General features: G+C 43.2%; 2 protein-coding genes across 13 annotated transcripts in view; both read left to right on the forward strand.

Moving 5' to 3' along the window:
- The window catches only part of MYO9B (myosin IXB), a 43,924-nt gene extending 22,023 nt beyond the window's left edge, over positions 1–21,901 (forward strand). For 2 of the 11 annotated variants that reach the window (XM_064637032.1, XM_064637034.1), the window contains 32 exons: positions 211–332; positions 894–1,035; positions 1,277–1,472; positions 2,166–2,241; positions 2,688–2,777; positions 3,807–3,917; positions 5,007–5,046; positions 5,568–5,690; positions 6,141–6,221; positions 6,350–6,460; positions 6,950–7,072; positions 7,533–7,682; positions 7,787–7,953; positions 8,464–9,921; positions 10,449–10,515; positions 10,883–11,013; positions 11,658–11,815; positions 11,939–12,117; positions 12,565–12,663; positions 13,171–13,347; positions 13,822–13,863; positions 14,399–14,510; positions 14,699–14,769; positions 15,222–15,414; positions 16,740–16,868; positions 17,461–17,566; positions 18,232–18,363; positions 19,280–19,403; positions 19,862–19,909; positions 20,397–20,536; positions 20,754–20,881; positions 21,020–21,901. In XM_064637032.1, coding sequence (XP_064493102.1) covers positions 211–332; positions 894–1,035; positions 1,277–1,472; positions 2,166–2,241; positions 2,688–2,777; positions 3,807–3,917; positions 5,007–5,046; positions 5,568–5,690; positions 6,141–6,221; positions 6,350–6,460; positions 6,950–7,072; positions 7,533–7,682; positions 7,787–7,953; positions 8,464–9,921; positions 10,449–10,515; positions 10,883–11,013; positions 11,658–11,815; positions 11,939–12,117; positions 12,565–12,663; positions 13,171–13,347; positions 13,822–13,863; positions 14,399–14,510; positions 14,699–14,769; positions 15,222–15,414; positions 16,740–16,868; positions 17,461–17,566; positions 18,232–18,363; positions 19,280–19,403; positions 19,862–19,909; positions 20,397–20,536; positions 20,754–20,881; positions 21,020–21,456 — 5,463 coding nt within the window. In that variant the 3' untranslated portion in view covers positions 21,457–21,901. Of the gene's footprint in view, positions 1–210; positions 333–893; positions 1,036–1,276; positions 1,473–2,165; positions 2,242–2,687; positions 2,778–3,806; positions 3,918–5,006; positions 5,047–5,567; positions 5,691–6,140; positions 6,222–6,349; positions 6,461–6,949; positions 7,073–7,532; positions 7,683–7,786; positions 7,954–8,463; positions 9,922–10,448; positions 10,516–10,882; positions 11,014–11,657; positions 11,816–11,938; positions 12,118–12,564; positions 12,664–13,170; positions 13,348–13,821; positions 13,864–14,398; positions 14,511–14,698; positions 14,770–15,221; positions 15,415–16,739; positions 16,869–17,460; positions 17,576–18,231; positions 18,364–18,804; positions 18,968–19,279; positions 19,404–19,861; positions 19,910–20,396; positions 20,537–20,753; positions 20,894–21,019 lie in introns of those variants that run through there. The other 9 variants (XM_064637038.1, XM_064637035.1, XM_064637041.1 and 6 more) reach the window with 9 other exon arrangements.
- Positions 21,902–22,367: 466 nt separating this feature from the next.
- On the forward strand, positions 22,368–27,652 carry USE1 (unconventional SNARE in the ER 1). Of its 2 annotated transcripts, XM_064637042.1 has the most exons (8): positions 22,372–22,541; positions 22,684–22,733; positions 23,294–23,372; positions 23,843–23,995; positions 24,230–24,248; positions 24,957–24,987; positions 25,227–25,389; positions 25,619–27,652. In XM_064637042.1, exons 1-8 carry the CDS (start codon positions 22,440–22,442, stop codon positions 25,799–25,801), a joined length of 780 nt encoding a protein of 259 aa, XP_064493112.1. In that variant the 5' UTR covers positions 22,372–22,439; the 3' UTR covers positions 25,802–27,652. The 2 variants fall into 2 exon arrangements, with proteins under 2 accessions (XP_064493113.1, XP_064493112.1); XM_064637043.1 differs by lacking the exon at positions 24,230–24,248 and having other exon boundaries at positions 22,368–22,541; positions 23,843–23,990.
- Positions 27,653–27,876: the final 224 nt, after the last annotated feature.

Below are 27,876 nucleotides of genomic sequence, written 5' to 3' on the forward strand. Positions count from 1 at the left end.
TTGAGTGATGTGCCTAAGTGGACCTTTAATCTGAGTCAGTCTGCCTGCTGTTCTGTTCTAATTTATAAATTTTCCTTATTTCTGTCTGCTGCCTGAACTAACAAACTCCACTTGCTGTAGCTGTTTGAGGATGTGTTTTAAGCACTTAGAGCACAGGACATCAAAGGTCAGGGCACTGTACTGATGAGGGAATTTTCTTGAGCTACACAGGAGGAATATAAGAGTGAAGGGATCACTTGGCACAATATTGACTATACTGATAATGTGGCCTGCATTCACTTAATCAGCAAGAAGCCCACTGGCCTGTTCTATCTTCTGGATGAAGAAAGCAAGTAAGCAACAAACATCTTCTGGAAAAACATGTGTGGCAGGGAGGAGGGAAGGACTGAATGGGAACATGAATACAGCACTTGAAAAAGGAGAGGAATATTGTGGGAAGCAAAGGGTCCTTTATGACCCTGATTTACACTGCAGTTTGCTTCTAATGACTCCAATATGGTGGTGATATAAATTAATGCTAGAACTGAACTTTGGCTTAAGCAAATTTAGAAACTTCCATGTTTGTGGTTTACCGTGGAATTACTAATTATTAAAATAAAATGCATGTATGTAATTCCTTGGAACATTAAGTAGCAAATGTGGCAAATAGTTAATGTCCTAACTAAACTTGGCTGGTGAAATGGGAGGAAACATTGACATACAGAATATTCTGCTGTGTGTGGAGCTGTTTGGTTTGGGTCCAGAAATTAAGCCCACCTCTAAAATTCAGAGCAGGTGTAGAGATCTTGGACAATTAATACTTTTCACAAGGATCAATAGGTGTTCACTCTGTCACCATAATTAACACACCCATATTTGAGAAGTAGCTGGCCTCTTTTGTTTTGTATTCCCAGTTTTCCACATGCCACCAACCAAACTCTACTGGCGAAATTCAAACAACAGCATGAGGAGAACAAGTTCTTTGTTGGAACCCCGGTGATGGAGCCCGCTTTTATCATCCGCCACTTTGCTGGAAAAGTGAAATACCAGATCAAAGTAGGTGATGGATCTGATGGCCATAAAATAATCCTTGCCTTTCTGAGGGAGTTTTTTGTAAGGGTGTAGAAAATTTGCTGGGAATGAGCTGGATTAAGGGGTACTCAGTTGTACTTTGGGTGGTGGTAGTGTAGACTGGAGGGTAACACTATAGTGAGAATTATTTGGAATAATGAGTTATTCTGAATAGTGATACCTTAGGTCAAAGCACAGCTTGTAGTTCAATGTGGCTATTTTTCAGGATTTCAGGGAGAAGAACATGGATTACATGAGGCCGGATATCGTGGCTCTGCTGCGGGGCAGCGACAGTGCGTTTGTGCGGGAGCTCATTGGGATGGACCCTGTGGCCGTGTTCCGCTGGGCCGTGCTGCGCGCGGCCATCAGGGCCATGGCTGTGTTTGCAGAGGGGGGACGTCAGAGGGCTCAGAAAACTGCAGGTATGGCAGGGAAAACTGCTCTGGTAACACTGAATCCTCTACAGTTGGTTAGTGCTCGCTGGCAGAACCAGCAGGTTTGTGGTAAAACCGCATCAACTGGTCGCAATCTTTGGCACTAAGGGCAAAGCGACTGGTGAAAATGGTTTAACAGTCACGCATCAAGGAGGTTGTCACTGTTTTACCTGAAATTATTCAGCCTTCCAGCTCCAATCAGTGCACCATGTCAGGCTGTGCCAAATTTGAAGTCCTAGTTGGTCAGAGCATAGTGCTGATAACACCAAGGTTGTGGGTTTGATCCCCACATGGGCCATTCACTTAAGAGTTGGACTCTGATCCTTGTGAGTCCCTTCCAACTAAGAATATTCTGTGATGTTCTGTGAAGCTGGGGAAGATAGTTCTAGTTCTAGTATGCATTCTCATCACTAGTTTGATCTTCTTAGACCTCTCTGCAGTTTCAAATGAGTATTGATAGTTAAAATTAATAGTTCATAACTATTAATTTTAAGAAGCTTCAATTTACTTTCTAGAAGTAGGGAGTTTGAGAAGCAAAGTGCTGTAGCTCGATAAAATCCTAAATAAAAACTCCAGGCCCTTGGATAGATATTTTTCTTGTTACAGTTGATGGGGTGTTTTTTTCTGTCTGTTATGGTCATATCTTTGTCAAAATGCAACTTGTTGGTTATTTCCTGACAGGAGTGGTACGTCAAGGACCCAGAGTTCCCCTTGCTGAACTCCAGAGATCCAATACTCCAGTAGAAAAAGTTTATCGGTGAGAAAACATCCTTAACCTGTCCAAGGAAAAGAGCTGAATTGCTGAGTTGCATTTTCATATATCAAATTATCAACTAGATCTTTCCACAAGGAGAGCAAGTTTCATTTCTTCTCTCTTGTTTTCTTTGGCCTTTATAATACTATGAAAACAACACTCCAGCTCATTTTATGTAAGACCCAGTGCTACCACATGTTGGGGACAGCCTCAGACCCATTTACCACTGGGGTTTTGAGTTCTCTGTGCTTGGTGTGTGTTGCTTTTAGCATTGTGTTCGTCTGCAGCCAGTCTGTGTCACTGAAGGATTCATAGGAGCACTCATGTTTTTGCAGCCTTGTGACATCATTAGGAGGGAGGCATGTGCTACAGAACTGCCTCCAGTGTTCTCTATAGGCAGATTTGCCTTTCTATGGAGTATTTAGGCTTTATATATGTTCCTTTTGCAGCTACTCAGTGCTTGATTTCTCATTTGATTGTTCTGAGGATTACACTATAAATGCTTTCCAAGACTTCATTCCTTTCCATGAAAACAAGAAGTAAGTAGCAATAGGCCTGAACTTCCAGGCCAGGGAGGCACATTTCCAGGCCATACTGACCTTCTGAGAATCCTCTGGGTAACAGTGAAGCTATGGAGCACATAAAGCAGTGACTTCATGCTGCTTCCTAATTACTTCATCCTGGACAGCCTCTGTCACTTGGGGCAATTAAGAACTAAAGATCCAATTTGGGTGAAAGGATTAGTCATAGAATAACAGATCTGTTTCCTTGGGACATCTTAAAACAAATCTTGATATTCCAAAATATTCAGAGGTACCAAGGGAAGCAACAGGTGTCTGTAATAGTGCTGCTGCTCAGAATGGTGAGAGCATCTAACAGTCAGAAGTGATTCTTACACTTCTGTTATTTTTAATTTGTGCCTCTTTGGAGAGTAAAGAAGGTAAGTTCTGTGCCAGGACACAACACTTCACAAGCACAGTGCATGCTTAAGGAATGGAATCTACCACGAATTAGAGACCACCCCAGGCTTACTTTGAAAAGCTAAACGTGAATAACTTTGAAATGGAAATGAAAACCAAAATTTCTTCAAGTATCTTCCTAACAACTTGTTTGTAACTTACTTTTCTGATGTGTGTTTAAGTAGCCTCATTTTAGTAATCAAATATATGTTAAAAATATTTATTGTTGATTATTAAGAAGCTTATATCTATCTGAAAAGGATACTACTTGGCTAAACAAAAGGGTTCCCTGCCCGTTAAGTACATTTTGCTAAATTTCTCTCCATTTTCTGAATTGATGGCTCAAGAATTTGCATTAAAAGGTAGGATTAGAGAGTAAGTTTAGAATGAGACCCTGGCAATTAAATTTTAGGGCACTGATGGAGTAGAAAGTGCTGACTTGACATCAGAATCATTCACGCTTAGGAAGAAGTAGCCTGAGATCGACCTGCCACAGTTTGGAGCATACTTGATGATGGGATCTCTTGGGGTTTTAACTCCTGTTTTCCCCCCCTCCTCATTGCTGTGTATCTCTGTTTGCCACCTTTGTGTTGCTGTGGACCATTTTAGAGACATGCATGAGCAGATCATCGCCAGTATTAAAGGACTGCCCTGGCAGGGGGGGGATCCCTGCAAGCTGCTTCGGTCACTCAGCCACCTTCAACACCACTCCCACTTCATGTGAGTTCTGGTGCTTTGGTGATTGCTTTGAAAATGCAACAAGAACCAAGCAGTTACTCCACTCCCTAAAAAAGATACCTGTCTCAAGCTTGTCTTCTGCAAAAAACTAAGCAAGACAATGAAGAATAAAACATCTCTTCTGAAAAATAGCCTGTAGGGAACGCTTTGTTGCTTCATTGCATTAGATGAAAGTTAAGCCTGCTTCTCACGTAAGCTTGCTTTAAACCCAAGTACAAGCTTGTTGTTGCAAAATATTCAACAGTGAGATCTCTCACAAGGTATAAGGAATGGTTTCCTGAAATTCAGGATGCAGAGGCTGGATATATTCCTGGGTTAAGAGTATTTACATGTACAATTCTGTGCCTGTGTCAGAAAATGAATCTGGGCTCCATTGTATAATAAGTAACTGTATAATTGTATAATACATAAGTAAATGTATAATAAGTAAACTTGGTGGCACGGAGCTGGAACCTGCCTCACACATGCTTGGAGTCAGGAGGATGTGAACTGCAGGCCTGTTTCTAAGGGCTTCCACTTGTTCACCTTCTGTGTGTGGATGGGAGCAGTGCCTGAGGTGTATCCTGCTCCAGGCAGTTCTGGGAATGAGCTCAGACATTCCAGAATTCCCAGGTGGGGTGCTGGGACATGCATTGTCCTTCTGGGAGTAGTTAGGTACTTTCACAGGGGTTCTGCTGCAAGCAATAGTAACTTGTGAGTCAAATGTTTTTATTTGGTAGTGCCTTAGTATTAAACAAGAGTTCAGTGACTGTACAGTTCAATAGAATAACTCACACTGAAACAGTCTCTGAAACAATGCAGTTTGGAACAGCTTTAACTTCAGAGAAAATCTTTCACTTTTGAAAGCTTCCAATACCTACAGAGTATTTTTTTTTAATAAAAAGACGTTCTTGTTGCAAAGCAGTTTGCATTTCTTGCATTGATTACTTGCGAGAGACACGCGTGAACACACCCTGCTGCTGTTTGTGCTCATTTTCTTCTGTCCTTCATCTTATCTCATATAACTTATGGCTTGCTGAAATAACAAAAAATCATGTGTATTTCTTTCCTAAATTATATTTATTTTAACAGGAAAAGTAAAGGTATCAAACAGAAGCAGATCATTCCCAAGGTAAAGTTATTCAGAAAATTTAGATTTCTCTTTTTTGTTTTTTTTGGTTTTTTTGGTTTTTTTTTTTTGCAGTGTGAACCTAATTTTGATTGCCAGAACTCACTGCAGAAAATATTGTTTCACAGGATAGGAAAGTTGTGTTGTTTATGCTCTTCTGACAAGCTAAGAATAGATAAATGTTCACCTTCATAAGAATTGTTAAACAGGAAAAAATTGTGAGCTAGCATCTGTTTAGTTAGACTGGAGGTGCCATAAATGCATAAAGTCACTTCAAATCAGGGAAGGCAAACACAGTGATTATGTAATTCTTGTTTACCTTATATTCTTGGGATGAGGCAGTAGAAAAGTTTCCCTCTTAAGGAGTGGTTTTGTCCAAAATAGAAATAATTACAAAATGTAACATGCCATTGAATGTGGAACTCTAGGTAGCTGGTTTCATTTTTACTCGTTTGGATGCAGACAGAAGTATTTCCCCTTTAACTGAGACCTGCACTTTGTTGATTATGAAAAATTTCTTCTAGAACTTGCTGGATTCCAAATCGCTGAAGCTCATAGTGAGCATGACTCTGCACGACCGAACCACAAAGTCCCTTTTGCACTTGCACAAGAAGAAGAAACCCCCCAGCATAAGTGCCCAGTTCCAGGTAGGTGACATACCCCTGGTGCACCCTGAGGGAACAGGCCCTCCTGGGCTAATCTAGGCTAGTCTTGCTTGGTAAACAATGGGTTTTATTCTTGAGATTTGTCTGAAGTAGGGTTATTACTTGATTAAAGTCAGTGCATTTAAAGACTCCCCTTATGCTGTGAAATGTGTTAGTTCTCTGTGCCAACCAGCCTCATCCTTGTATGCAGATCTAGTGCTACTGTTACAGCATAAGCAAACCCTGCTTTAAAGTCTCTTGAGAAAAGGTAAAAAGCAAAGACAGGGATGTGCCGTGGAGTGTGGGAGAACCTCTGCTTGGATGAAAAAGGATTTTATATAGCCAAGAGACCTAAAAGATCTTATTCCTGAGGCAGAAGCTGCACTGCAGTCAAACACAACTCAAAATGCTGATATCTGAAGAAGAAAAATATTTCTGAATGTTTCATTTCAGAATTCACTTAATAAGTTACTGGAGACCCTGGGCAGAGCTGAGCCCTTCTTCATCCGCTGCATCCGCTCCAACGCAGAGAAGGTGAGGCTGCCCTGGAGCTGAGCTGGGTGCTGAGGGTCTAAGGCTCCAGCCTTGTAATATCTCTCTTTCAACTTGTTCACTGTCACTCTTCAGGCGCTCACTGCATGTTATCTGCTGATGTCTTTCAGAAAGAAATGCTTTTTGATGAAAACTTGGTGCTTCAGCAGTTACGGTACACGGGAATGCTAGAAACTGTGAGGATCAGGAGGTCTGGCTACAGTGCCAAATACACATTCCAGGTATGTAAGGAACTGCATTGTGTTTTCAGAAATATCTGCTCTATTTGGAAAAGCACATGTTGCCTCAGAGTCTTTTGTGGCTCTTCATATGAAACTCATGACTTGGGGTGAACTGTAAAAATGCGTTGTCGTTTTGAGAGAGCCTGCGTGGTAAAAAGTTGTAGTTGAACTATTGTGAGTCATCTGCCAGTAAGTTGTTCCTTGTTGCATGAAGGAAAGCATTCAGTCAGTGCTGCACAGTACTGCTTCCATGTGGGAGTTAGTTTTCTGTAAAACAATCCGGTAGCTTTAGGGATCACGTACAGGTGATCTTTACCATTAACTGGACTGAAGCCTGCATTTTACAGAATAGGAAAAATAGTTCTGTTTGAAGTATTTTCAGGCTTCTGTAGCATAAGTGTCTTAATCAGATTTATGTTATAAAGCTAAAACTCTAAACTTGTGAGTTGTCTTCTAACTTTGGTCTCTTGCTGTCTCTGCTTTTCGCAGGAATTCATAGACCAATTTCAGGTGTTACTGCCCAAAGATGCCAAAGCCTCTAAGGAAGACATTTGTGCTTATTTGAATAAACTAAAACTGAATGAAAGCTACTATCAAATAGGGAAGACCAAGGTCTGTGAAACTTTCTGTAAGGCAGTAAGAAACATTGATGTACACTGCAAAATTCAGTGCCGTTCTTTTACAGGTGTTACTCTTCTCTGCATTTTGTACTAAAATGAGCTGTTTTAACTAGCAAATGTTGACACAGATGTTACAGTTGCCTCCTTGGTTTTAATGTCAACCTGTTTTCTTGACACAGTACAAATCTGTATTATATGGTGCTATTGGCATTTGTCAAACAGGTCGATGTTTTCATTTTAGAAGGGACCTGTGATTTGAAGGCTGTAAATACAGTTTTATGTTTTAGAATGCAAACTCTGAAATTTAAAAGGACTTTTAACTTTTTGGGCATACTGTCAACCAGTAAGGTTTGATGCAGTGCTAAGCATTACCATTATCTCATTATACCTCCAATGAGGGCTCAAAGGCTCCTGTTAACTGCTTTTTGATGAACTTTTCTTTAACTGGGCAGGTTTTTATGAAAGAGGCTGAAAGGCAGATACTACAGGATACACTACACAAAGAAGTGATCAGGAAAATCATTCTTCTCCAGAGCTGGCTCAGGATGGTTTTGGAAAGGAGGCGCTTTCTCAGGACACGGCAGGCGGCCATTGTTTTACAGGTATCTGTAAGAATTGCCAACCTTGTTTTCCCAACAAACTGTTATGTAACGCTCCCCACCTTGAAGAAGCCCTCTCTTTCTTACTTCAGAAATATCCCTTCCAGGCCTGCTGGCGTTCCCGCTGTATCAGGATGGCCCTGCAGAGGAGCAATGCTGCCATCGAGATCCAGGCAGCCTGGAGACGGTACCGGGAGCGGAAACACTTCCTGCAGCACAGGAGGAGGATTTGTCTCCTGCAGGCCCTGGTCAGAGGGCACCTGACACGTAAGAGGTAAAGGAGGAGGAGCAATATGACTCAGCTACTCGGCTTCACCTGCCAAGCTCAGTTTGTGTGATGTTTTGACTGAATAAACAACTTAATAAACTGTTGCCCAGAGAAGCTGTGGCTGCCCCATCCCTGGAAGTGTCCAAGGCCAGGCTGGACAGCGCTTGGAGCAACCTGGGCTAGTGGAAGGTGTCCCTGCCTATGGACACTGGATGGGCTTTAAGGTCCCTTCCAACCCAAACCATTTTGGGACTCTATGAAATTAAAGGTAGTTATTACCATGTAATATTTCAGTATCAAGTGACCAGTGGTGTGTGGACACTGGTTAAGTGCTCAGGACTTGAGCTTTACTGAGCTGAGCTGCACTGATGCTGCCAGTCCTGACAAGCAGACACACTGGGACTGTAGCTGTACTTTGTGCTTGTATTGCTATTTGGGCTGCATTTAAGCAGTTGGTACTTTCTTTGACCACTGGGCATTAAATATTTGTGGTTTCATCTTACAAATTCTTAACAGATATCAGGAAATGGCTGTAGAAAGGCAGAAAGCTGAAGAAAAGCAGAGAGAAATGCAGGAAGATGAAGACAGAGAGGATAATAAGAGCAAGCATGAGCAGAGTGAGCCAACAACACATGAGCTACCTGTGAAACATGAAACAGAGCTGGATCAGGCTGCTGGGGATGAAGATCGAGCTCAGAATGAACAAGCTGAAGATCGAGCTCAGAATGAACAAGCTGAAGATCGAGCTCAGAATGAACAAGCTGAAGATCGAGCTCAGAATGAACAAGCTGAAGATCGAGCTCAGAATGAACAAGCTGAAGATCGAGCTCAGAATGAACAAGCTGAAGATCGAGCTCAGAATGAACAAGCTGAAGATCGAGCTCAGAATGAACAAGCTGAAGATCGAGCTCAGAATGAACAAGCTGAAGATCGAGCTCAGAATGAACAAGCTGAAGATCGAGCTCAGAATGAACAAGCTGAAGATCGAGCTCAGAATGAACAAGCTGAAGATCGAGCTCAGAATGAACAAGCTGAAGATCGAGCTCAGAATGAACAAGCTGAAGATCGAGCTCAGAATGAACAAGCTGAAGATCGAGCTCAGAATGAACAAGCTGAAGATCGAGCTCAGAATGAACAAGCTGAAGATCGAGCTCAGAATGAACAAGCTGAAGATCGAGCTCAGAATGAACAAGCTGAAAGCCTAGGTTCATCTGAAAACCTGAGCTCATCTGAGATAGCCACATTACCTCAGAAGAACACGACAGAGGGCTCGGAGAAAGTAACCACCAGCCGGGAGAAGAGGGAATCTCGTCGGCAGAGGGGGCTGGAACACAACGACTTGCAGAACAAGCACGTCCTGTTGTCCTTCGAAGGACCATCTTCGCTGTGCCTTGAGGAACAAACCACTTCTGAAGAGGCCCTGGAAACTGTTCCAGTGCCAGAGAAATCCACAGCACAAGATTATACTGTCCCTCAGGGAAGCAGTGAGGAAGAGAAAAGTCCAAGTGAAGAAAAAGCCCTTCCAGACACGCCACCATCAAGTGAGATAAAGGAAAGTGGTTCTGTTCCTGAGCAACCACCGGTATCAGAAGAGGGTGATGTGGCAGCTGATAGAACAAAAACACAAGGGAATCAGAGTAACCAAATAAAAGGCAGCCAAAGCTTTACCTGCCCTGAAAGGCCCACGAATCTTGCACTGAATCTTCATAACATGTTGTCAGCTACTGGGAGCTTTCGGAGTCCATCTGACCCCTGGGCAGATAAAAACAAACGTCTTGGTCAGAGGGCAACCAAAGACCTGGATAGTCCCACTTCTTCTGCAATCCAGAGATATGTGGATGACCCAGAGAAGCTGAAGTACAAGAGGGAGAAGTGGAAAGGCAAGAGACAGTCTGATGCTGGTCAGAATGATGTGCTGAGTCAATCCTTGGATGGAAGGACACGTGTGGATAAGTCTCCTCAGGATCAACTGGAGTAAGGGCAGCTTCCTTTTTATTTACTTTACAGAAAACAGATATCTGGAATGTTTAAACATAGATGGAGAATTCCTGGGAGCCTGGCCATATTATGGGAGCAAATGGAGCTATGAACAACTGCTTTTCCTTGGCTCCTAGTCCTGCAGGGAATCTGTATGGGCACAATGTTTTCAGAAGCTTACAAAAGATACAAAGCCTGACTGGCTGAATTAAAATGGAGAGTCAGGGCTTTAGATGAAGTAGAGTCTGGAGTGTATTTTCATGTGTCTTTTATCCACTGAAAACAAAACTTTAGTGAGCTGCAGTTTGCAACCATCATCCCTCTGATATGGCAGGAAATCTGACATTCCCATCTTTTTTCACTTGTCCAGTAAATTTTGCATTTAAAAGTGAGTTGCAAGAGCTGATCAAGATTCTGTCTCAGATATAACATCGATATGTATGTTATTTAAAAGTTGTTAAATATTAAGGGGCTACAGACTTAACTAAAATATATATTCGGAAACTTATCCTGTAACATTGCAGGAAGAAGGGGAGTTCAGCTTCATTAAGTGATCTCTCAACACTGGCCCAGACTGTTGCCATGAATCAGGTACTGATGCTATTGTGCATATTTATACCTAATTATCCTTGCTTATAAATATCAAAGAATTGTAAACAATTCTGTAGTATTCTGTGTGCCTGTGTTCCTTCAGGTTGAATTTTTTTTTTTTGTTTGATATCCATGTAAAAAAATCTTTAGCAAATATTATACAAGAGTTTGAAAACTTAATTTTAAATAAATGGATCTGTGGTTAAAGCATTAAATATACTTGGATCTTATACTAATATGCTAATATTTTTAGCTAAAGTGTTTTGTGTTAATGAAGCAAAGTTTTTTTACCATTCTGTTTTTTAAAATCATTTAGACAATCTATTTCACTCACAATGTAGTTTTTGATGCCTCCTCTCTACTGTAGCAGTCACCAGATATGATAGAAGAAGAAAAAGGCACCAAGAAATACCCTGTGCAGAAGAAGCCCAGTGACCACTTACCTACCTTGGACACGGCTGTTCCTGTGCAACCAGCGAGTCAGCAGGGAGATGCCAAGTATGTACTGTGTGTGTGACTGGCCTGTGTTTGAGAAAATGGGGAAAAAAAGGATATTTTCCACTTGTGCTTGAATTGGGCATCTTGAGACTGCAGTTGTGAAGAGACACGTGTTGGCATCAGCTACCGGAGTGACTGTTACTGCTTCATGTTGCAGTGGGCCTGATATCTGACCCTGCTGGGGAACAGTTTCTCTGCTTCTTGCATAACACTTGTCTTTGAACTGATTCTTTTTAAAATAAGAACCAATTTACAGCTCAGATCAAAGGCTCTTGTAGGGAGACCCCAAGAGAAAAGCTGAAGAACCCAGCAAGCATGTCATGCCACTTCCCTGGCCTTCTCCTCCAGTTTGTGACACTCTGCAGCTCAGAGACTTCCTGAGCCAGAAACGGTGTTCTGGATATGGGATGTGTTGTCTCTGTGTGTGCTGAAAATTGTGCTCTAATCTAGTAAATATCAGAAAGTCTGTGTGTGCTTTCACATTGTCTTTCTTTTTTTGTGCTGCTCATTTTTCCTGCAGGTTGGACCTAAAATGTTCCTAATACAGGTTAATCCTGTTGTGTGTAACTGTTATGAGCCTGTTCTTGTAGCAGAACCAGCTTCCATTTCTAATGGGACACACTTGTATCTGCTTTTGTGTTCAGGTCTGCTTTTAAAAGTCCTTTGCGTAGACTTTTGGGGAAAAAGCCAGACAAGAAAATTCCAAAGGAGAGCTCTGATATGATTGAGGAAGGAGATGGCCTCTCCCTTGTATCTTGTGTCCTCTTTACAGACACAGGAGGAACTCAGAAAGTTTCAGAAGGTGAGTTTGTGTGATTTAACCCTTAGCATGCTGATGTCTTTTCTGTGAGGTTTTGCATGGCTATAGAGGAAACAAACTGCAGAATTCACCCTGATTTAATGTGCAAATTGATTTCTTTCCCAGCTCCTTCTGGGCAGCCAGGCCGCCCCCAGGCAGTGAAGGAGATCAGCAAAGCAAAGAAGAACAGGACCATAAAGATCAGCAAGATCTCGAGCGTGTCCCAGAACTGGCGAGCGTCCATGGTCCGCGAGATTGCAAATGCCAATGAGCTGAAACACCTGGATGAGTTCCTCCTCAACAAGGTAAGAGGCTCTCAACCGTGATAAAATTCAAATCTATGTTCACTGGTTTTGTGGAATTTTAGAGCCTACTTTTCTAGCTGCAAATTTTTGTTATAATTAAAAGCAAAGTGGAATTGATTGGATGTCTTGACAGTTAAGTCTGTATTAGGGCCCTTCTTATTCCGTTCTTGAAGTCTCTGAATGCATTATATTGCATTAAATACTCAGGCCATTCATGTTAGTTCTTCATTTGTTTACAAATGAGTGGGCAGCAAAAGTTGTATTAAAAAAAAAAAGCATGAGTTGTAAGGAAATATTTCTCTAGAGCTGAACTACCCGACTCTCCTATTTTGTATCATCAGCACAGTGTATTAAGAAACATTGTTTTAAATAATTGGATTGGAAGCTCAACTCCGGTGGGGTGTTCTTGTTTTAATGACATCTGATGCAGGTTTATTTGTCTTCTAGATCAATGACTTACGCTCCCAGAAGTCTGGTGTTGAGTGTTTGTTTTTTGAAGCTACAGAGAAGTTTAGAGGAAACATCAAGACCATGTACTCTGCTCCTGTAAGTAGTTAAGTCTCAGTAAAGGAAAGTTGGCAGGCAATAAATGAGTTGAGTGTGCAGGTTAACGGCTTGGCCTGCAGCTCTTTAACAAAGCAGTTCAGCAATTCTTAGCGTAAAGTTCGAAGCTGAATGTTAGACTCATTTTACAGTTCTGCTGTAATCTTAAGCAGATTTCTTTGTTTCCCTTTTCACATTCACTCAGCCATAAATTTATTTTTAGAAATGGATGGATTTTGCTGTCTTCAGCCTCTTAATGCTGCTGTGTTTAGACACCAATGAGAGGTGCCAACAGCTTCTCCAGTGTCCTTCTGACACTGCCTTGTCTCAGCCAAGTGCTGTTGGACAGTGCAGTAGACAAGTCTGTGAACTTGTTTCTGTCATGGGCTGTTATCTTTGACTTTGATCATGGCTGTGCTTTCTCACCTCTGAACTTAAACACATGAAAATATGAAATTGCCTCAACACTATCCAAAAAGACTGTCTTACAAGTATTTTACCCTTCTCTAGAATGGACAAATCCATGTTGGCTACAAAGATCTGGTGGAAAATTACCAGCTTCTAGTTACAAATCTGGCCCAAAAAAGAGAAGAGAAAGAAGTCAAGCTGGTTTTGAATCTCTTTCAATCCCTTCTGGATGAATTCATAAGAGGATATACAAAAAAAGAGGAATCTGAGCAGCCCAAGGTATAAAAGTTATTCTGTTACTGGCTTATGGGATGATGAAACACTGTTACTGTCTCAGCATAATAGTTACCTTAGAAACCTTTTCCAGAGCATTCTTTGTTACTTGGCAAACACTTGCCATACACACATTATGTGTGTAGCAAATTCTGATTTGCTGATTCACCTTTTTGGAATTGTTAATCTTTTAACTTTCAGATTCTGAAGATGTTAAGAGTAAGTGTTTGTGCATTTTCTTTGATAAAATCATAGGAGTTCTCTGGAGGTTTGAGAGCTGGAATTACTTTGTCATCAGGCAGTGAGCTCAGCTGGTTTTTAGGAAGTTGGTAGTGTGAGGTCAGACAACCCAAGCTGAAGCTGCAGGATAGTGTCTCAAATGTCTGGAGGTGAAGTAGAGCCTGGGAAACTGAATAGCAAAAAAAGGGAATGGAATATCTGAATTTCAAAGACTAACAGTGGTTTTGTATCCTGCTGCAGCAAACCAAAGCCCAGAAGAAGAAACGAAAACAAGATCGTGCAGTGAGTACTTTTTCTTTTGCAATAGTCCAAGTCCTCAGGTGCACTCACAGAACACAAGCACCCTTGGAAGAGTTTGATTTTTGTACTGATATTCTGTTTCATTTTGCATACTAATTCACTTACCTCTTATGAAGATGTGACATGATATAAAACTGTTCTTCATAAATCAGAAATCTTGCTTTTATGCAGTGATAGGTGGTACTCAAATATTTTCTTGCTTGTCCATAGCACCTTTTAGAAGCCAATGGCTTTCTCAATAATGGACTATTTAAAGGAAAACAGCTATTGAATAGTAACAACAAACTAGAGCTCATGTATTGCACTGATGAACTTTAAGGCAGCAAGCCAATTATGAAATGATCCAGCAAACCCAACTGCCTTAAGATAGGGCAAAATTTGGTTTCAAGTTCAAAGCCTTCAGTTGTAATTGTAAAATAAAGTGAAAAATCTGATACAGGGTAAATTGTTTTATTAAAAATAATAATAATTTTTAAAAGGCAAAAAAATTCACTCATTCCTTTCTGTCTCCCACCAGATTGAAGAACACAATGGCCATGTGTTCACAAACTACCAAGTGAGCATCCGGCAGTCGTGTGAGCACTGCTCATCCTACATCTGGCCCATGGAAAAAGCCTGTCTGTGCAGTGGTGAGTAAACACCCCTCAGCCTTCCTGCTTAGGTTACCATATGTGCAAACTGCTTGTAACTTCGGCTGCTGCAGATGGGCCTTAGTGAACAGTACATGTGGTTTATATAGGCAGGTGAATAAAACAAGGTGCTAATGTGTTTTTTAATGTGATTTGGATGCTTGTAGCAGTTGCTTCTTTCTCTCTAGTTTGCAAGTTGACTTGTCACAAGAAGTGCATGTCCAAAATCCAGAGCAGCTGTACCTCCTGTGGGAAAAAGGTAAGGCCTGTGGATCTGGCATGGGGTTCTGTGGTACCATAAGTTTTGCATGCAAAACGCTGCCTTTGTTTCTCAGCAAAGGAACAGTGGATGTCCAGGCACTGAATAAAAATTGCCTAAACACTTTCCTTCTCTGCATATAGTCAGGTGCAGCTCTGCACGTGCAGAGGCAGAACATTCTTCTAAGAGGTGATGCTTGAGCTAATTTGGGAACTCTTCTTTCAGAGTGTGTGTGCAGTGTTGGACAAACTGATAAAGAAATCCTTCAGTGTGAACCATAAGCGTTCTTTATTGCTGCAGCTCAGGAAATCTGCCTTATGCCTTGCGTGTAGCAAGCTAGAATAAAACACTCAGCTTTAGTTTCTGGAAGCATAAGATAATTGTAGCATGAAAGAGTGGAATTTCCCAGCTTGAGAACAGGATTCACAGTACTTGGCCTGTATCTGTTCCAGAATGAGCAGGATGCAGAACCACGACACTTCGGAGTGAGTGTGAGTTCCTTGACCAGCGAGAGGAACTCGGTCCCTGTTGTCATGGAGAAGTTGCTAGAGTACGTGGAGATGCACGGGCTCTACACGGAGGGGATCTACAGGAAATCAGGGTCAGCAAATCGGATGAAGGAGCTCAAACAGTTGCTGCAAGCAGGTCAGGCACTCTTGTCCACCCTTTGGACTTAGAATCATAGAATCATAGAATCGATTGGGTTGGAAAAGACCTCCGAGATCATCGAGTCCAACCCTTGGTCCAAATCCAGTCCATTTACTAGATCATGGCACTCAGTGCCACGTCCAATCTGCGTTTAAAAATCTCCAGGGATGGTGAATCCACCACCTCTCTGGGCAGCCCATTCCAATGCCTGATCACTCTCTCTGTAAAGAATTTTCTCCTGATATCCAACTTAAATTTCCCCTGGCGGAGCTTAAGCTCGTGTCCCCTTGTCCTATTGCTGAGTGCCTGAGAGAAGAGACCAACCCCCACCTGGCTAGAACTTCCCTTCAGGTAGTTATAGACGGTGATGAGGTCACCTCTGAGCCTCCTCTTCTCCAGGCTAAACAACCCCAGCTCCCTCAGCCTCTCCCCATAGGACTTATGCTCCAGTCCCTTCACCAGCCTTGTTGCTCTTCTCTGGACCCGCTCCAGCACCTCAATATCCTTTCTGAACTGAGGGGCCCAGAACTGAACACAATACTCAAGGTGTGGCCTCACCAATGCAGAGTACAGGGGAAGGATCACTTCCCTGCTCCTGCTGGCCACGCTATTTTTGATACAGGACAAGATCCCATTGGCCTTCTTGGCCACCTGGGCACACTGTTGGCTCATGTTGAGCTTCCTGTCAATTAGTACCCCCAGGTCCCTTTCTGCCTGGCTGCTCTTCAGCCACTCTTTGCCCAGCCTGTAGCACTACATGGGGTTGTTGTGGCCAAAGTGCAGGACCCGGCACTTGGCTTTATTGAACTTCATCCCATTGGAATCAGCCCATCTCTCAAGTCTATCCAGATCCCTCTGCAGAGCCCTCCTGCCTTCCAGCAGGTCGACACTCCCTCCCAATTTAGTGTCATCAGCAAATTTGCTGATGATACACTCAATCCCCTCATCTAAATCATCTATAAAGATGTTAAACAGGACTGGGCCCAACACTGATCCCTGGGGAACACCACTGGTGACCGGCCGCCAGCTGGATGCAGCTCCATTCACCAGCACTTCCTTGTGATATCAGCTTTCCCTGCAATTCTCTTCTATCTGAAAGTATCTGGCACGTTCTGGTGTTTTAAAAACAGCTTTTTGGTGACCATGCAGGCTGTAGTATTTTTGTTGGCTGCCAGAAGCTGCTTAGTACCTCTAAATTACTATCTTTTGTTGGTTTGTTGTTTTTTTTTTCTTTTCTTCTGAATTGCCACTCGGATTCTGTGAATGGGAGAGTTGAATTGTGAGGAGGAATGAATTGCTCTAAATAAAACATTCCTTTTCAGATCCAAACTCAGTGAAGCTGGAGAATTACCCTATTCACACCATCACGGGGATCCTTAAGCAGTGGCTGCGGGAGCTGCCAGACCCACTGATGACATCAGCACAGTACAATGATTTCCTCCGAGCTGTAGGTAGGTTTTAAAGTAATTTTATAAACATTTCTTCTTTAACTCATTATGCTCTTGGGAGAAGAAACTCTTAAGATGCTCATGCTGGATAAACAGCTCCTTCCAGTGCAGTTATGGCAAAGATTTTAGACATTTTACATAAAGCACTTTTCAGGGAATTTCTCCTCTAGCTTACTTCATCTTGCTTCGAGATTCCTTTTTTTTGGGGGGGAGGGATTGTAGTGTAATATCACTATACAGCTGATCTTTCTGTAAACAGTGAGATTGTAAATAAGTTGCCTTTCATGCGTGTTTTTTCCTCTTTGATGGCCTAAACCAGATCTTAATATCCAAATATCCCAAATCCTTAAATTCTTTTTAACTTCAGTGGGATTAAGGCATCCTAAATATTGTTGTAGGTCTTGATCAGTCACTTGATGTTTAACAGCAGCAGCATTTGAAAATGCAGGACAATTGCAGTGCCATGAGGGATGCTTTAACATTCAATTATAACAGTTGGTGAATGAAATGACAGTGAGACTTCTAAGAATTTGCAAATTTTAGCTTTCCACTAGCCTTGCGCATTTATCACCTTGTGCTTTCTCCCTTTGTGCAGAACTACCAGAAAAACAGGAGCAACTCTGTGCCATTTACAGTGTCCTGGAACAGCTCCCACAGGCAAATCATAATACCCTGGAGCGACTCATCTTCCATCTTGTCAAGTAATGAGTGTAATTACTTCATTTGTAGAGAAACTGTGTGACTCTTAAGTGCTTCTTGGAAGCTTTTTAAAGTCTTAAACTCCTTAAGTGTTAGTGTAGGACTTGTGCTGCTGGTTTAGACATGAAAGAATTGAAGTTGATAGTTGTGCTTGAGAACAGATACGGGGTGACTTCTACAACCTCGTGTGTTTGGATCAAATCGGGTAAGAACAACTTTGAAGATAAGGTAGATCTCACAGTCTTGGTGAATCATCTGAACACCAGGATTTATACAGATAGTACGTAATGAAGGATGAACGTATGTGAGTCTTAGGAGCAGGGATTAATGGTGCTGGAAAAGAGGCTGCTCTTATCTAAGGAACTTGAGGATTTTCCAAGTGCCCTCTGAACATGGTTCTTGGAGATGAAACACTGAATCACCAGACATACTTTGGGAGGCCACCAGACTAGTTTAACCTGGGTGACTCCCTGGTCCTTTTTCTGATGCACAAAATTTTGTCTACTTGTGTGAAATAATTTTAATGGTTTTTTTGAACTGCTATATGCACTGAGTGCCTGAGAGGCCTCCTTGCGTGTTATTTGGGAACTCTGGCAAGGTGCGATCAGGTTGCTTGCGTTCTAGCAAGGTTTGCTTAAAATCTCTTTTCCTGAATGTTCGATTTCAGAGTGGCTTTGATAGAAGATGTCAACCGTATGTCACCCAATGCCTTGGCCATTGTGTTTGCTCCATGCCTCCTGCGCTGTCCGGATACCTCTGACCCCTTAACCAGCATGAAGGATGTTTCAAAAACAACCATGTAAGTTTTAGCAGTCTGAAAAGTACTTTCTCAAAAAAAGTACTTTAGAGTGGGATGGAAGGCCAGGACCACTGCTTGCATTTGTTATGACCTTGTTCCTATCAAGCTGAGAAACTGAGGGTTAAGAGTTGCTGAATCCTGGCTCTGCCGGTGCTGCCAATTTATATGCCCCTCTCAGGCCTTCCACCTGTCTCCAGTTCACAAAGCATCAAGTAGGATGACTTAGAAGTCTTAAATATCAGGTTTGTGTTTTACATCAAGGTAATCTTTTGGGTGGATTGTACATCAATCATCTGTTTTGCTGAGATACGAGCCATAATAAACAGTATGATAGAGTTAAGCTGTCTCCTGTATACATGAAACTCCCTGATAATTTCTTCTGTGTTGTTCCTTGAACTGGGGAAGGCTCTGTCCTTGATCCTCTCTGTTCTCACCCTCCAGCAGCTCTGGCTCTCTGAGTGCCCCTCGCTGTGCATCTGCCTCCAGTGGAAACAGAGTTTGAAAAATGACAGCTTTTTGTAACTTTTTTGCTGACCACAGAGGTGGAAAAGGAGGTGGAAAAGGGCAGTTGCAGATTCGTTCTGTGCCAGCACAGGGAAGACAGGTAGAAGCAGCAGAAGCTGTTGACAGTCCTGGTAATGTCTGTCTGCTCACCATTGTGTACAGTCAGCGTAGGAGGCTCTGGTTATCCCAGGAGGAACATATGCCATTACATTTAACCATTACCTGTCCTGTTCTGCTTGCTGTGTTGGACTCTCCACCCTGTCACCCTGCAGTGCCACCTGTAGGGGATGTGTTGGGACACTTTGTGTGTGATAAACACCCCCAAGCCAAGAGAGGCATCTCATCCCACCATGGTTGTTCCAGAGCTTTTATGGTATGAGGCTGCTCAATATGCTCTTGCCCTTTTTCCCAGGTGTGTAGAGATGCTCATAAAGGAACAGATAAGGAAGTACAAGATAAAAATGGATGAGATCAATCAGCTGGAAGCAGCAGAGAGCATTGCTTTCCGACGGCTCTCGTTGCTCCGGCAGAATACAGTAAGTATTGAAATAAACCCATCATCCCACCACATTTTGGAAAATGAAGTACTACTTATTTATCCTGTCCATCTCATTCAGTAAGTCAAAAATCAGTTGCAAGATAAGAAGAAAAGGGATTTGGACTTGCCCAAAGTAGGACTTGCCCAAGGAGCTGTAGGTAGGAGCTAAATATACAGCTGGACTGGAGTCTGATAAATGAGGGGTGCAGAGGTGTGGGGATCTGCTCTTGCAGTGATCAAAATCTATTCCCATATAATTCCATCAGTAGAACTAACAGAGTCTCTGACATGGCAGAGGAGCTCCTTCACTCCAGAGATGGCTGGTGGGCAAAAATGTGCTGTGTTCTAGTAGGGCAAATAAACTTATTCTTTGTTTTTGTTGTACTGATTAAAACCAACCAAATTGTGTCTGATCGGAAGCGGCATATAGTTAATTTGGTCTCCATCTCTCTCTAGCTCTGGCCTGTAAAACTTGGGTTCTCTTCCCCTTACGAGGGGAAGCTGGTACGTACAACTGCCTGGGTGTAGTGCATGGGCTTTTCTTATGGTACTATTGCATGACTAAAATACTTATTACACATGCTGTAACTTTGTTTTAAACACTGTTTTAAACAATCAAGACTGCATGTATTGGTGCAACTTCCCACCCCCAGACTGCATGCAGGGCTGCTGGCCTGTTCTGTCCTCACCTGATATTTTATAGACACTGTATGTAACTTTTATTGGATTTAATAATATTACTTATAAGTGACTACTAAAACTAAGCTGAGGCTGACAGATCAAAAAAGGTAACAAAGCCCCAGAAACCAGGTGAATAGGAGATTTTCTCTTTCTCTTTGAAATGTTTGTATGGATAACTAACAGCTCTTCATTAATTCCCTCACAGCCTTTCCTTTGACCTACTCATTTGTCTTCTACTCTGAAACTTGCAGACCAAGAGTTGTGTAGCTGCTTGTAACTGAGAAGTGTTACGCATGAATTTGTCTTGCAGAGTAAAAGCTCTCAGGTCAAAGGAAATGACAGTGGCACCTCAGAGCTGGACTCGGTGCATGAAGATGAAGAAGTTTCTGAAGCCAATAACCGGGAAAAGGAGATTCTCATCGATCGCATACAGTCAATAAAAGAAGAAAAGTAAGTCCCCCTTCACCTGGGTAGCATAAAAGCAGAATACCTTTTGTCCAAAGGGTTCTAATTCTGTTCTGTAGAGGGGAAAGGGAAAATACAAAGGACTAGCTGAGAGAAAATACCACGAGAATTAATATTTAATGACTACATACTTTGCCTCCTAACGCGAGCTCACGTTAAAGACGTTGTCTTGGTTGAGTGTTCTAGCCTGTGTTTGATGCAGAGAGGACATAACTTACCGGTTACCTGAGCTTGACCAGCGGGGCTCCGACGAGGAAAACGTGGACTCGGAGACGTCGGCAAGCACAGAGAGCCTGCTTGAGGATAGGACAGGCCGGATGGATACCGAAGGTCAGTATTAAGGTAGTGTGTGCTTTTTTTTATTCTCCATCTTTTGCTACATACAGCCAGGTGAGCAGATGCTATCTGCTCATGGTGGCTTGTATCAAGTTACTGCTATCAGTCTCTAAGTGTCTTGTTTCTGTAAAGCAATTATCGGATTACACTGCTGTGCTCAGAACTCCAGCCTGCCTGCCAAAGACATTTGCAAAGTGCCTTCTCTCCCACAAACCTCTTCACATTCCTACTCTGCATCCCTGGCTTCAAGGCGCAGATACTCTCTAACACTGTCCAAGATGAAAGTGCCCCGTCGAACTCCAGTGATGCCAACAGCAAATATAAAACTCCCTCCTGGGATGTTCAAATGTACAGAATCCCAGGATGAGGTTTCTGCTAACAAGGAGTCTCAGGTGGTGAGACGTAGGGAGCAGCCAGCAAGGCGGACTGACAGCATCTACTCGGTATACATTGCACAAGGGTCTGCACTGGCCCACGCTCAGGAACTCGTGGATGAATATGAACCAACTGCAAAAGTCAAACGGAGGTTCTCAGATCCTTATTCTCACATTCCCTGTATGGAGAAGTGAAATACTTCAGCTGTCTGGACTTTTTTTGAAGTTGACCACAGCTTTTGGCTTTAACCCTTTGAAGGCTGTAAACTTGTGTTTAAGTGGCTGCCAGGAAGGCAACCTGGAAATGTACAGTACTGTAAAGGTTCAGCAAGGTTGTTTAAAGCAAATATTTTCCACTTTAAATTAAAACCTTGCAAAAAAACTAAAATTTAATGCTGAGTAAAATATATGGGTTGAGTGTACAGGAAACAAGCCCCCCCAGTTCCGCTGCTGTGCCTTTTTCCATTTGTCTTATAATGGACTCTCATGGGACCAACAGTGAGTTTAGGTCAATGTGTGTTGCCTTAATTTTTTTTATGACAATTTTCTGTGTGGTTTACAGAACTGTTTAACGTAATAGCCTTAACTGAGACCAAAATGTATAAAGAAGTTTATTAAAACGTTGCACTTTTAAAAAAAATACACGTGTTGGTTTATCAGTGTCTGTCTAATGAGCAGTTCACTCCGAGGGAAGCCTTTAATCGGTGTTGCTGCCTTTATGAAGTACTGATAAAGGATGGGGAAAGCTCTGCATGGGGGAAGCACTAACAAGGCTCTGGTGGCACCGGGGAGGGTTTTGGTGCTCTTGGAGTGAACCACAAGCCAGCATGGTGCTGCCTCATCCTTCCCACCCCTCACCTGTGTGCGGGGACACACCTGAGGGCGAGGGGCCATCGTTCATTATCGCTTTGAAGCCGCCTCTGTGCCCCGGCCCCTCACGGGGCTGCGCCACGTTGGGGTGAGGGAAGAGCTCAGCTCAGCTCAGCCACCACAACACCCCGAGCTGCAGCCGCCCCTGTGCACCTGCGCAGGGGTTGCTTTTGAGGGGTAGTTTCGGGTTGATTGGGGGTGTTTTTTTAAATAAACAGGGGCGGTAACGCCCGCCCGGCACTTCCCTTCCCGCCCCTCGCCCCGCCCCAAGATGGCGAGCGGCGCCTGAGTGAGGATCCGGTGCCGCCATGGCTGCGACGCGGCTGGAGCTGAACCTGATGCGACTGCTGAGCCGGTGCGAGGCGCTGGCGGCGGAGCGGCGGGACCCCGAAGAGTGGCGGCTGGAGAAGGTGAGGCCGCCCGGCCCTTCCGTCCCGCGGCACCGCGGGGCGGCCCCTCTGTAACCCTCGCCGTGGTGTTAAACCCACTGCCTCTGCCACACCGGCTGTTTCTCCTTAATGCTGTCGCTTAAAGCCTTATTTTTCTCCTCAGTATGTGGCTGCTCTCGAGGACATGCTGCGGGAGCTGAAGAAGCAGTCGAGGTGAGTGCGCTGAGTCCCTGGGTGCCCGTTGTGGTTTTGTGGTTTAGAGGGAACGGCTTCAAGTTGTGCCAGGCGAGGTTCAGGTTGGATATTAGGAAAAAATTACTCACTGAAAGAGTGGTTAAGCGTTGGAACGGGCCGCCGAGGGATGCGGTGGGGTCACCATCCCTTTCAAGTGTTCAAAAAGAGTAGACGTGGCACTTTGTAATGTGGTTTAGTGGGAATGGGGGGATTCAGTCGAAGGTTGGACTTGATGATCTTGGAGGTCTTTTCCAACCTTAATGATTTTGTGATTCAATAGTAATCTTATCTGTTAGTTGCCATAGCCCACAAACACCACAGTATATTCTTCCCTGTGGAAATGCCTGTGCTCTGAGCTCTCCTTGTCTTGGAAAAGGTGATTTGCAGGGGGTTCCTATCCTGAGGCTACATTTGTTAAAGACGCTTCTTTGAAGAACCACGTGTTGGTTTTTTCTGTCTTATTTTATTTGGAAAGTCACCTGAACAGTAGCAAATGCCAGTAACTTTTGGTTTTCTTGGTTATCTTTCAACTCCAATAGCAAGCCAGCCCCAGAACTGCTGAATGAATACTCTCGCAAAGTGGACTTCCTAAAGGGACTCCTAGAAGCTGAAAAATTGGTAAGATCTACTAGTTCAGCTTGAAAAGACTTCAGAGTTCTCTGTTTATTTCATCTTATTGCATAGTTCCTATGTTGGCCTTTATCTTGTATCTTAAAATAATAGTTGTTAAAGTCTTACTAGGCAGCCCTTGTAAAACTGAATAAATGTATTGGCTCCAGGTTTTGTTAAAAGGAGGTATTGTATGAAATCTGAATCTTCTTTCCTCCTTTTCAGAAGCAAAGTACAGCTTGCCTACATCCTTCTCACTCCTTAGCTATGAGATGCAGGGGCAGGCACTGTCCTTCAGCCTTGACACCTCTCTGGATAGTGCCGTGTGCACCTGGAGAGCTGGGAAGTACCACTAAGCTGGATTTTAGTTCATGGGGTACAATCAGTGCTGCTGAAGGATGAGGGTGATCACGCACCCAGGTGCCTCACACTGCAGAGTGTGATATCTGTGACTTTTCACTGCTCCTTCCCACTCACAGTCCTCATCAACAGAGAAGGCTCTGGCAAACCAGTTCCTGGCCCCCGGGCGCACCCCCACAACAGCCAGGGAGAGAACCCCAGCGACCAAAACAGTCCATCTGCAGACCAAGGCTCGCTGCACGGGCCAGATGAGGAGTGAGCTGCTTGGTACAGTACGTTTGGTGCTGCTGCTGCTGCTGCTTTGCTGGTACTTTACAGATTGTCCTTGCCTTCAGCTGCCTTGGGTGGCTGTGCCTGAGCTGTGTCCCAGCCTGGGTGGGGAGTCACCTTTTTTCCGGTTTGGGTGGTCTGAATCCTGGACACAGGCACTGTACCAGGCCTGCAGGGCTGTCTCTTACCAATGACCCTTTGTAATCTGCTGTTATGGTTTTCTTTCTGCCTCCCAGGACCCTTTGGCTATCAATGGTGAGTTTGATGTGTTGCTTTTCTAACTTTAGTCAACCTGAGTCTTACAGGGAAAGGAGGAGGAAGGGATTGCCCAAAATGTATTTTTTAATTTAGTGGCTCACCTTTTTTCAATATAGATTTTAAAAACACACAAAATGAAAACTAGATGAAAGCGGAAGTGTTATCAATGGTAGCAGGGACTTGCAGGAACCTCTTTTTGTAGAATTTGTACAGAAACAGACATTCTAGTTACAGAATTAGCAAGGACAATTTACCTTTATTATTGCTCCTGTTCCCTTCTGCTTTGAGCCAATCATGTGATTTTGGGCTCTTGGAGTAGGTGGTTCCTCTGGAATTCACAGCCATGTTTTTCATGTAGGGAACTGGGAGGAATTAATTTGTAGTTTCCATGGCTGCTGTTACAGTGGCTGGAGCTGGGCCAACCTAACCTGTCCTGAAAAAACACTTAAGATACACAGGGCTCAAACCCTGCCCTCAGGGATGTGATTCATCTGGGGGTTTTTTTCCCTCTTTTGATGTTACATGTCCTCTTTTCCCTGCGGAAAGTAGGTAGGCATTTGACATCCATATTCCTTGGGACAGAGGCCAGGTAGGATTTGGACAGCTGAAAATCCCTTACAGACTTGTTTTTTCAGCCTGTGATTGCATGGGAAATTATAAGGTGCTAAAGCACAAATTAAACTGTTTTTTTTTTATTTTTCCCAGATTCTGAGGAGTTGAACATAAGGAAGCGGAAGTAAGTTAAAATTTCTCATTCCAATGCTCAGCATTTTGGAAACTACTTTCCCAATGGTCTTTAAATCTCAGATGTACTTTGATTTGGGTGAAGTGTTGGCTGATAGAAACCAAACTGTAATGACTTCAACTGATTCAACTGTCCTTGTTGTACCGTAGAGTTGCAGAATCTGAGGAAACCTTGGGAGATTGACCCGGAGGGAAGTACAAATCCCTTTTTTTCCCCTTGTGCACTTGCAGAGGCCTCCAATCAGACGAGAAGCAGTCGGCAGTGGAGCTGGATGCTGTGCTGCAGCACCACCAGGACATGCAGGAGAAGCTGGCTGAGGAAATGCTCAGCTTGGCTCGCAGCCTCAAAAACAACACCCTGGCTGCACAGAACGTGATCAAACAGGACAACCAGGTAGCACACCTTGAAGCTGTAACCCCTCAACTTTCCAACACAGGAGGTTAAAGTGCTCATAAGTGAAATTCTGTACCTATAACTCGATTCCAGGTGTTATTAGAGTGGGGAGTCTGGAGGCAATACCTATCTGCTGCTGTGTGTGGTTGAATGTTTCCTCTGTTGGAGGAAATGTCAGCCAGCACATGCAGCTCTGAGTCTGACACCGTTTGCTCTCTTTGCTCCACAGACACTGTCCCATTCCCTCAGGATGGCAGACCAGAACTTTGAGAAGCTCAAGGATGAATCCGACCGCCTGGAGCAGCACGCGAAGAAATCGGTCAACTGGCTGCTGTGGATAATGTTAATTGTAGTTTGCTTTATATTCATCAGCATGATTCTCTTCATCAGGATTTTCCCCAAATTAAAATGATGCTTTTTTATTTCATTTAAAGCTGCCAGCAATGCAGCTGGAAAGCTCAGGTGGTGTGAGAACTGTCAGCAGTCAATGTCTTTGCCACTTGTTATGTCCTTAAAGAGGCTGTCCAAGGCCTACCTACCCTTGCATTCCTTCCTTGTGCAGGCTTGGTTTCATGGGGAAGGTTTTCCACACTTGGATACTTGGCTACTTCTTACCTGGTGACTATTGTTGCTGATGAGAGTTTACACGGAGCTGCTGACAAGGTCTTTAATGGACACATACAGTCATTTTTAATGTGGTTGTGGTAAATGTTACGACTCCTAAAAGGCATTTAGTCAATATGAATATAAATAACAGGTGAAGTCTTATGCTCTTTCTGCACAGCTTTTCTGTACTGACCTAGGACTTGCTGCCAACAGGATATTTAATTTCAGCTCTGTACATACAGAGCTGTAGGGGCAGGAAGAGAATTCTGCCATTGAGGTGCTTGCCTGGCTCAGATTCAGAGGTATAAACAGGTAAATTCAGGCTCACCTTTTTCCCAGATGGATATTTGGGACTTAGGACTTCACAATCTTCTCCAGTTTAGACTTATAGGTCTGGAGTTGCTGGTTGTTGCAATGTTTGCTTCCCTTTTGTATGTGCAAATGTTCTCATTTCTCATTGTTATGTCGACTCCGTTGCAGGAAGAAAACACCTTGACCTTGCACCACAGAACTGTAAACACAGAACCCCAGGTGGCACAGACCTCACCTGTGCAAACATGTTTTCACTTAAGATGAGGGTGTAAGGAAGGTGGTGTCTTCAAGATGGAAGTAATAATTAAAAAAATACTCAGCCTTTCCTTTTTGAGACAAATCATTCTGGTCAAGAGTGTTCCTGTCAAATGTCTTCTTAAGGGTTCACTACAGTAAAACAGATAAACTAGAATTAATATTTTTAAAACACTGGTATTGCTAGAAAAACTTAGAGCTTGCAGTACAGCAAGGTTTATGTGACAGTGTAAGAGTCTTTGTAGGCGCTTGTGGTAAGCGGAAAGCAAACCCTTCTGCAGCTGTGCTGGTGTTCACGGAGTCCCCCTCTGGGAAGGGTCGGTGTTCAGGAGTGAGGTGTGTTCCACGGAGGAGGGGAGGGCACCAGGTGACCCCGGGTGTGCTTTGGCCATTTCTGTTGCTGTTAGGAACCACCAGATGGGGTGTTCCAGGCCTGGCTGGTGATCCCAGCAGCCCCAGGCCAGGAAAAGGTAGGGAAAGAGCTGTTTGTTGGTTCTTACGAAAACGAAAATCTGGCTTTGCTTTGAACGCATCCCAAAGCACCAGGCTGTGTGTCGGAGCTGTGCTCTGTCCTGTCGAAACCCAGCTGTGGTAATGAGGAAAGTTAACACTTTTTACATAAAAGTATTTCAGTTCATTTAACAGGATGTTTGGTATTTACTGCACCATTCACTTACAGAATCAAATTAATAAATATAATATGAAGTACAGCTTTTTATGTCCAGCTACTCAGAAATCTGTCTGATACGCTCCCCTCCAAGCAAATTCATTACTTACCTTGAACTTTATTATAGAGATTTCTAGTTGTAACAACCAATTTATGGACATTCCTACTTTTCCCAGTTGTTTTCTTCCACTGTAACGTTTGACATTTCACTGTGCTTCGTTAGTCAATGCTGTGTCATCAAATTATTTTTCAGTTCTAATTGTTTACTACTTTCCCTGCCGAGCTCTTCTCTTAGAGGCTGAATGTGGTGCTGGAATGTTTTTTGTGTGTGAGATTTTTTGGGATGCAACATTAATGCTTCACAGTCTATAACATTTTCCTCTTTATTACTTGAAATAAATTTTTTTTTTCTAGCTTGCAAAAGATTTGGTGCATCATTGCAGACAAGTTTAAAGCTGAATTGTCATCAGCCATGTGTTGCCTGTAATTTTTGGCACTTAGAAATTAGGAGCTCAGTTGGAAAGACCTGAAAGGGAGCTATCAGTAACAGCTTGTCCCCAAGAAAACATCCACCCCTCCAAGTCATAGGAGCTGCTTTACAAAGAAGCCTGCACAGAGTGAGTTCAGAAACTATTTAACTCTTGACC

The sequence above is a fragment of the Pseudopipra pipra genome, chromosome 27 (assembly GCF_036250125.1).
Source record: "Pseudopipra pipra isolate bDixPip1 chromosome 27, bDixPip1.hap1, whole genome shotgun sequence".
Classification (NCBI taxonomy): Eukaryota; Metazoa; Chordata; class Aves; order Passeriformes; family Pipridae; genus Pseudopipra; species Pseudopipra pipra.